The sequence below is a fragment of the Monodelphis domestica genome, chromosome 6 (assembly GCF_027887165.1).
Source record: "Monodelphis domestica isolate mMonDom1 chromosome 6, mMonDom1.pri, whole genome shotgun sequence".
NCBI lineage: Eukaryota > Metazoa > Chordata > Mammalia > Didelphimorphia > Didelphidae > Monodelphis > Monodelphis domestica.
Genome location: NC_077232.1, coordinates 79,401,957 through 79,411,749, shown reverse-complemented (window position 1 = coordinate 79,411,749; position 9,793 = coordinate 79,401,957). Strand labels below are relative to the sequence as shown.

The 9,793-nt window shown below is 41.3% G+C and overlaps 1 protein-coding gene across 1 annotated transcript in view; it reads right to left on the bottom strand.

Annotated features, from left to right (window-relative positions):
- Positions 1-6,906: 6,906 nt before the first annotated feature.
- C6H4orf48 (chromosome 6 C4orf48 homolog) overlaps positions 6,907-9,793 on the bottom strand; it is a 37,474-nt gene continuing 34,587 nt past the window's right edge. Inside the window, exon 5 of the mRNA XM_007497275.3 lies at positions 6,907-8,968. Within this exon, the coding sequence (XP_007497337.2) occupies positions 8,903-8,968 (66 nt within the window). The 3' untranslated portion in view covers positions 6,907-8,902. The remainder of the gene's footprint in view (positions 8,969-9,793) is intronic.

The following is a 9,793-nucleotide window of genomic DNA, read 5'->3' as shown; positions in this document are numbered from 1 at the left end:
GGTGCCAACTTCTCACTTTCTTCTTTAGTCCTTAAAATCCAACTTTGGACCTTAACATCCCACCAAAACTTCTCTCTCCAGAGTTAGCAATGATTTCATAATCACCAAACCCTCATTGCCTCTCAGTCCTCATTCTTCTTGACCTCTTGGCAGCTTTTGATACTATTGATCACTCTTCTCTCTAGGTTTTTGGGACACCATTCTCTCTTGGTTCTCCTCCTACCTATCAGACTGCTCCTTCTCAGATTCCTTTGCTGGAACCTCCTCCAGATCATACCTTCTAACCACAGGAATCCCACAGGAATTTGAGCTAGACCCTCTTCTCTTCTCCATCGATACTACATTTGGTGACATCATCAACTTTCATTGATTTAATTACTATCTTTATGCTTATGATTCTTAATTCTACCTATGATTCCCTAACCTCTATTGCTGACCGCCAATCTCACATCCCCAACTTTTCCAGTATCTCACACTTTGTTCAGTAAACATCTTCAACTTTAATATATTCAAACCTGAACCCATTATCTTTCCCCCTAAACTCTCCTCCCACCCTAACTTCCCTATTATTGTTTTGGATTTTTAAAATAAATTTCAATTTTTCCAATTAGATATAAAAATATTATTTACATTTTAAATTTTTTTTGAGTTCCTTTTTGGGATATCATTTCATCACAGTCAATTTACGTCTATGTCTTCTTTCTATATATACTCCTTCTAACTGCCCTAACGATGACAAAGTTCTTAGGAATTACATGTATCACCTTCTCATGTAAGAATATAAACTGTTTAAGCTCATTAGATCCCTTATAGTTTTTCTTTCCTGTTTACCAAAAATTTTGAGTTTCTAATTCTCCTTCTCCCTCCATCTCTCCCCCTTATTGAGAAGACAAATAATTTTATATAGATTATCCATGTGTAGTCATGCAAAACATATTTCTATATTAGTCACGCTGTGAAAGAAAACACAGACCAAAAAAATAAAAAAACAATATAAATTCAATATATATGTTGAATATATTATGTACATAATATATTTGAAATGCATTTAGACTCCTTTGGTTCTTCCTCTGGGGGTGGACAATACTTTTTATCATAAATCTTTTGGAATCATCTTAGGCCATTGTATTACTGAGAATAGCTAAATTATTCATAGTCCATCATCATATAATATTACTGTTACTGTGAACATTGTTATCCTGGTTCTGCTAACTCCACTCTTCAACTGTTCGTGTAAATCTTTAAAGATTTTTCTGAAACTTTCCTGTCCATCATTTCTTATTGTATAATAGAATTCCATCACAATCATATACCACGGCTTGCTCAGCTAGTCTCCAATTGATGTTTATTCCCTCAGTTCCTAATTCTTTGCCACCACAAAAAGAGATGCTAGAAATATATTTGTACAAATAGGTCCTTTCCCTTTTAAAAAAAATATCTTTTGGATACAGGCCTAGTAAAGATACTGCTGGGTCAGAGTAAACATAGTTTTAAAGCTCTTTGTATATAGTTTCAAATTACTCACCAGGATGGTTGGGTCAGCTCATGATTCCACCAATAGTACATTAGTGTCCCAATTTTCCCATATCCCCTCCAACATTTATCATTTTCATATTCTGTCATATTAGCCAATATGATAGGTATGATGTGATAACTCAGAGTAGTCTTAGTCTGCATTTCTCTAATCAACAGTGATTTGGAGCATTTTTTCATTTGACTAAAGATAGCTGTGATTTCTTCATCTAAAAACTGTTCATATCCTTTCACCATTTATCAATTTGGGAATCATTTGTTTCTTATAAATTTGACTCCATTCTCTATATATGATACCTTTATTTTTTTAAAAACCTGATGTAAAAAATTTTCCCCCAGTTTCTACTTTCCTTCAAATCTTGACTGCACTGATTTTGTTTGTGCAAACTCTTTTTAACCTAATGTAATCTAAATTATTCGTTTTATATCCCATAATACTCTCTATCTCTTATTTGGTCATAAATTTTTCCCTTATACATAAATCTGACAAATAAATTATTCCATGATCCCTTAATTTGCTTATGGTATCACCTTTTGTTTCTAAATCATGAAACCACTCTGTTATTTCTGTTTTATGGGTGAGTTCATCCCATTCACATTCACAGTTATGACTGCTAACTATGTATTTCCCTCCATCCTATATTTTTCCTTCTGTCTGTCTGTCTGTCTGTCTGTCTCTCTCTCTCTCCCCCCCCCCTTTTACCCTATCCCTCCTCAAAAGTGTTTTGCTTGAACCAGGAGAACATTATACACAATAAATGCAATATTATGGAACAATCAAATATGATAGACTGCTACTAACAGCAATGCAATGATCCAGGACAGTTCTGAGGGACTTATGAAAAAGAATGCTATCCACCTCCAGAGAAAGAACCCTTGGAGCAGAAATGCAGATGAAAACATATGATTTATCGATTGTTTATTTGGGTATATGTTTTAGGGTTTTGGTTTCATAAGATTATTCACTTACAAATATGAATAATATATTTTGTGTGATAATGCATGTATAACCCAGAAAAAATAAAAATTTAAAAATTTAAATTAAAGAAAGATTGCTTTCCTTCTGATCACCATCTCCCCAATCCACTCTCCCTTCTATCAGTCTCTCCATTCTTTTATTTTCCTCCCCTCCTACTATCCTGTAGAGTAAGATAGATTTCTATACCCGAATGTTTATGTTATTGCCTCTCTGGGCCAATTCTTATGAGAATAAGGTTCAATACCCACCTCCATCCCTCATATTCTCCTCTACTGTAAAAGCTCTTTGAAACCTTTTATGTGAAACAATCTACCCCCATTCAACCTCTCCTTTCCCTCTTCTCTAGTGCATCCCCCTTTATCAACCTTTAATTTTATGTTTTTGTATCATTCCATTATATTTGATTCACACATGTCCTTCTAATTGCCCTAATAATGATAAAGTTCTTAGGAGTTACAAGTACCATCTTCCCATGTAATAATGTAAATGATTTAACCTTATTGAATCATTTGTGATCTCTTTCCTGCTTACCTTTTTATGCTTCTCTTGAGTTTCATATTTGGAAGTCAAATTTGTATTCAGTTCTGATCTTTTCATCAAGAATGCTTGAAATTTATCTATTTCATTAAATATCCATTTTTCCATTTAAGGATTATATTCAGTTTTGTTGGGTAAGTGATTCTTGATTGTAATCCTAACTTCTTTAGCCTTCAGTATATCATATTTCAAACCCTCTTCTCCTTTAACAGAAGGTTAAGAAGCTTCTTAGAAGAAGCTTCTAAATCTTGTGTTATTCTGACTGTGGCTTCATGATATTAAATTGTTTCTTTTTTGATATTTGCAATATTTTCTCTTTGACCTGGAAGTCCTGGAATTTGGCTGTATTATTCCTAGGAGTTTTCATTTTTGGAATCTCTTTCAGGAGATAATTGGTGGATTCTTTCAATTTCTATGTTACTCTCTAGCTCTAGGATACCATGTCAGTTTTCCTTGATAATTTCTTTAAATGTGATGTCTAGGCTATTTTTAAAAAATCACAGTTAAGTAGTCTAATAATCCTTAAATTATCTCTCCTTGATCTGTTTTTAACATTCATTTTCTGACATTTTATAATCCAAATTCTTTCTTGCCCTCCCTCACCTTTCCACTTACTGAGGTGGAAAACAATTGTAGGTCCAACAAAGCCAAGAGTTCCCATTTCTATTGTACTTTAAGGTTTACAGAGCACTTAACTTTCCTCACAATAACCCTGTGATACAGGTAGCTTTGGAATGCCCATTTTATAGATGGGAAAACCAAGTCATAATAGGTAATGTGTATTATCCCATAGATTCACATACTTAGCCAAAATTTGAACCCAAGTCTTTTGAGTCCAAAGGCAATTTATGATAACCTTATTCAACTCAGGTAAGGGAGAAAACCAAAGTCCTGGAAATGCTTCATGATTCTTGGGGTGAGATGACTCCAATTCCCTTCAATCAGCAATCCTTTCCTGAATTCAGATGGGTGTTTCTTATACACAGCTATGTGTCCAAACTTTTGCTTGGCCCCATTGACTTGATCTGAGGAGCAGGAGGGAGAAGAAAAAGCATTTATTAAGTATCTATTATCCCAGGTTAAGCCCTTCACAAGTATTATCTCATTTTTATCCTCACAACAACTCTGGAGGGTACTATTTAATATCATTACTATTTAATATCAATAGTTTACAGCTGAGGAAAACTGAGGCAGAAAGAAGTCAAGCAACTTGCTCAAGGTTACACAACTAGCAAGCATATGAGGCAAGATTTGAACTCAAGTCTTCCTGATTTCATTCCCAGCACCCTAGCCAACTCAATGCCTCTTTGGAACCTGTGTCCTAAGAAGGGTACAAACTGAGTGTATTAGGTCTTCGAAAAACACTGCTGGCTGGAGGTGGGGGGCATCAAAGAAGCCTTCCTAGCGGAGGTGGTATTTGAGCTGGTTCTTTAGTGATGTACCATTTAGAAAAGGAAGGCATTCTAGATATATGACTGTGCCAGTGTCTTTTTCAGAGAGCCCATGGAGACTAATTGGGAGAGGGGGTCCCCTCTGTAATTTGTAAGTGGGGAGACTTTTAACCTGCTTCTCGACTACAGAATGATCTTAGGATTCCAAGTAAATGAGTCTGGGCCAATAACTGCTCTTTTAGCTAAAGAATGTGCCCCAAAGGACCTTCATAAAGGAGAAGGGCTGGGGATAAACTGAGCTTCCTGAGAGCCCGGCATCCCTGCCTAGCTGGGCTCAGAGAAAAAAATTTAGAGATGGCCAGCAGGCATCTGCTCTTCCGGACAGAAAACTTCAAGCCCTTTGCTACCTCAGAGGCAGACAGAACCTTGATGGGTCTCTGTGAGTCCTGCCTCCTTCCCCTGAGCAGGAACAATGATAACAAGTCCCATTTCTACAGCAGAAAGTACAAAACCCAGCTCTTCCCTCCAGGAAAGGCATACCCAGCTTTTAAAGCCAAATTCTAGTCCTGCCTTTCCCAGAAAGTCTTCCTTAACCACCCCAGGCCATCCTGATCTCCCCCTTCCCTCCTTCCCTCCCTTGTCTCTGAGTCTTCTGGACCTGATTGTTTGGAGGGATTGTCTCTGTTCTGGTTTTGGTTTCTTCTTGTTCCCTCATGGTTCCAGGCAGGTACGGCCCATCTCCCCAACCAGGCTGAACTTCCTAAGGACAAGCCCCACGCCTGCTCCTCCTCTGTTGGCCCCACACTTTGAGCTCCCCAAAAAGAAGTATTCAAAGTCCAGATTATACTGAATGTAGAATGTCAAAGCCAGAAGGGCCCGCTGAGAGCAGCCAGTTTCCAACTCTTTCGTTGTCCAAAGGAAGAAAGTGATATCCTGAGAGGGAGAGGGATTTGCCAAGGTCAGATATCATCAGTTGGCAGAAGCTGGGTTAGAAACCAGGCTTTGTGACTCCAAATCCCAGGCTGTTTTCACAGCATGAACCTTTGCTTATCCAGGATCAATGTTCCAAGGAGAAGGCGTGGAAAATTCCTTAGCCAGAGTTGACAGAACCGGCCACATTTTGAGCTGGAAAAGTCAGGAGTCAAAAAGAAATTTGACTTTCTCTCTAGGGCTGGGGACAAGAAATGAAGGGTGGGCATGATATTTGGCGGGGGGGAGAACCAGCTGGAAACTAATACAATATTCAAGGCCATCAACATGGGAGCTGGCCCAGGTTCACTCCTGTTCCAATGAGAAGGGAAGTTGGGAAGCCCAGCTCTTTCTAGCCAGCTTACCTTGGGTAAGTCACTAAAAGCCTCTGATGGGGAGTGTCTTCATACAAGAAGGTTGGAGATGACTTCTAAGGTCCCTTCCAGCTTGAATCAAAAAGCTGGCCCTTGCCCACTTGCCCGCCCTAAACCAGTGTGATCTCAACAAGAAGAGAGGAAGCCTGAGTTACAGTCCTTGGTCCAACACTGACCCCCTGGGGGAAGCCGAGCAGGAGATGTTCCCTCTTGTTCCTCCAGCTCTCAATCAGGCTCCAAGATGCCTCAGAGTTTCATAGGAGGCTTGCATAGCATTTTGAAAATAGTAACTCATTTGACTGGATTTTCTAAGGTCCCTTCCAATACGAATCCTCTTTGTTCTGAGACCTAAATCCTGATGCTGACACAGGCAACCTGTATGCCACTGGGCAGGCTCTTAATTGATCTGGGCCTCAGTTTCCACATTTGTAAAAATAAAAGGACTGGCTTAAATAACTTCCAAGGTCATATCTAACTCTAAATCTATGATCCTTCAGAGTTCTAAGGTCCCTTCCAACTCTAACATCCTCTGTTCCAGGTCCTAAGCATAGAACGTCAGCTCTGACATGCCATTTCTTTGTCATCCCTTCCTCCTTGCCTGATGTAGTGCCTGAAGGGGTAAGAGCCAGCATTTCTATAGGGCTTTAAGGAAGGCAAAGTGCTTTATGTGTTTGAGCCTCATGACAACCCCAGAAAAGAGCTGCTATTATTACCCCCATTTTACAGATGAGGAAACTAAAGGTGAGAAGGATTATAAGATCACACAGCAAGTAAATGCTTGGGGAGGGATCTGATTTCAGATCTTCCTGTATTCTAACCTGGTTGCCTCTCAACATTAAAAGAATGATTCAGGGGACAGTTGGGTGGCTCAGTGGATTGAGAGCCAGGCTTGGAGATGGAAGGTCTCAGGTTCAAATCTGACCTCAAACACTTTAGTCATGTGGTGCTGGGCAAGTTACTTAACCCTCATTGCCTAGCCCTTACCACTCTTCTGACTTGGAATTGATATTCTGTAGAGATTCTAAGATAGAGAATAAGGGTTTAAAAGGGGGGATAAAATGCAAGCACCCTTGGGAGAGGTCACACCTGATGCCTTTGTCAGTCATTAACACACTCGATTCCATTCAATTCAACAAACATTTATTATTCACATTTACTATGTTCCAGGCCTGGGGTTCAGAACTGGGGGTACAAAGATGACAAATGATCCAGCCCCTGCCCTCAAGGGGCTTACAATCTACTGGGGGGGTGATAAGGCAAACACAGATAAGTCTTTTACAAGGGAGGGTGAGACAGAAGCAAAAGAGAGATCCAAAGTAGTATGAGAAAGTCTAAGGAGCAAAAAACATGGAGTAGAGGGGAAAGGATCCGAGAGGACTTCCCAGAGGAAATGGCACCTGAACTGAGCCCTCAACTCTACCTAGCAGAAATAAAGAGGAAATAGGTTCCAGGTGCTCCCAAGGACAGCCTGCATGAACTCATGGTGGCAGGAGAGTATGGGACAAGACTGGAATAGGCAGGGCAATAGAGAGTCCAATTTAGCTTTGCTCAGTGAGGGGCACAGAATTAAATATTGCAAAGAGAAGTTAGAACCAAATTGGGCAGTATTGAATCTGCAAATTCAGGCATTTCCATTTTATTCTGCAGATAATGGGTAGCCACTGAAGGTTTTTCAGTGAGGGCGTGTCCTGATCATAACTATACTTAGGAAAATTAATTTGGTAGCTATTTCATGAATAGTTTTGAGAAAGGAGAGCTATAGGTGGAGAAACCAATTAGGAGTCTATTCCAGGAGTTCTGTTTGAAGTAGTAAGGGTCTGCACTAGGATAGAGGTCAGGGCGAGCAGAGGGAAGAGAGTGGGGTTCAAGATGCAAGAATAGTTGGGGAAGTGGAATTAACAGGACTTGGCAACTGACTAGATGGGAGAAAGGGAGTAGGGAGAGAGAGGGGGATGCAAACCTGGATGGCTGGAAGGCCAGTGGAACCAATAGGACAAGGGAAGTTGGGAAGAAACTGGGAAAAATAATAACTCACATATAAAGCCACTCACAATTCTTCAGTGCTTTTAGGTTTTTCAAAGCACTTTCCCTAGGACAGATCTGTGAGGTAGGTAGTGCAAGTATTACTCTCCCCACTTTACAGAGGATGAGTTCAGTTTGGGACACATTGAGCTTGAGATGGTTGGAAAAGCCAAATGCACATGCCCAACAGGGCTAGCGAGAGCTCAAGGCAGAGAGCTGAGAATCAACTCAACATGGAGGTGACCCCAGAAGAAGACATGGGAGTGGAGAAGGCCATGGGAAGAGGAGGAGGCAGAGAAGAAAAAGAGAAATGAGAGAGAAGAGAAAGGAAGGAAGAAGAGAGGGAGAAAGGGGCAGGAGAGAGAGGGAGGGAGGGAAGAGGGAGAGGGAGAGAGACCCACAGACAGAAAGGGAGACAGAGATAGAGAGACAGCGACAAAGAGACACAGAGAGAGGGAGAGACAGAGACAGAGAGAGGGGGAAGAGAGGGAGAGGGAGAGACAGACACACAGACAGGGAAACAGAGACAGAGACAAAGAGACAGAGAGAAAGAGAGACAGACGGAGAAAGAGAGGAGACAGAGAGAGAGAAAGGGAAGGAGGGAGGGAGAGGGAAAGAGACACAGAGACAGAGAGAACAACAGAGACAGAGACAGAGAGAGACGGAGAGAGAGAGAAGGAAAAGAGGTGGAGAAACTCAAAACTAGGAAGCGAGAAGATGAAAGGGCAAAATGTTTATTGAATTGAACTGAAGCACTCCTTGGTGTTCACAGCTTTCTGAAGCTCTTCTTGCCATTGATTCCGTAGCACCTTAGTATGGATGGGAGACAAGGCCCAGGAGAGGAATGGGGGGGGGGGGGGACAGAAGACAAACTCTCTTTGTGTCAGGAGCCCTGCTCTCTAGGCCACAGACACAAGTGTTCACAGTGCAGGGGCCACAGCTGAGGTGATGCAGGCAGAAGCGGGGGAGATGTGCTCTGGAGGGAGGAGGAGGAACGACCCCTTTCCTTCTGGGGCAGTTCAGATGCTTACATCTTGAGCCAAAGTTTCCTGCAGTTTTTCTGAACTGCAGGGTGAAATGGGAACGCTGGAGTTGGCCTAGGACACAGCGGGCCAGCATTCGCACAGGGCTCTTCTTTCCGCCTGTAGGAGGAGTGTCTCTGTCTGCAAAAGAAGCAGAGAATCGAGCATTTTAATGCCTGTCTGTGAAATGAGGGCAAAAGGGAAGCACTTCAGACCCATTATATTTTTTTAAACCCTCACCTTCCATCTTAGAATCAATACTGTATATTGGTCCCAAGGTAGAAGAGCAGGAAGGGCTAGGCAATGTGAGTGGAGTAACTTGCCCAGGATCACACAGCTGGGAAGTGTCTGAGGCCAGATTTGAACCCACGACCTTCCTTCTCTAGGCTTGGCTCTCTATCCACTGAGCTACCCATCTGCCCCCTCAGACCCATTATATTAACCCCTTCACCTATGCAGAGATTCATGCTTTCCAAAGGCCTCTCCTATTATCTCAAGAGAACTTCAAAACCAGACTCCTCTCCCCACCCCACCCCGTCCCATCCCATCAGACTTTAAGACCCTGGAAGGCAGGAATCATAGAATCACAGAATGTTAGAGCCCTTAGAGAGCATCTAGCCCAATCCCTTCATTTTTCAAATGAGGAAGCTGAAGCCCAAAGACAGAAGGTGACTTGCCCACAGTCATACATCCAAGTAGAAAAACCAGGATTCCTAGTTGGGTCTTTTGACTCCAAGTACAGAAGCCCCATGAGGCAAGAAGGTCTTCAAAAAGAATATAAATGGCCAATTCATAAGAATTTAGTAAACATTTATTAAGTAACGACTTTGAATAGGGCTCTGGGCTAGACATTAAGTATACAGAGTAAAGTATAACAATCCCAGCCCTCAAGGAACTTATATTCCAAAGAAAATAACTGGGAACAAACTATAGCTACACATACATGTGTGTGCATATGTATACATA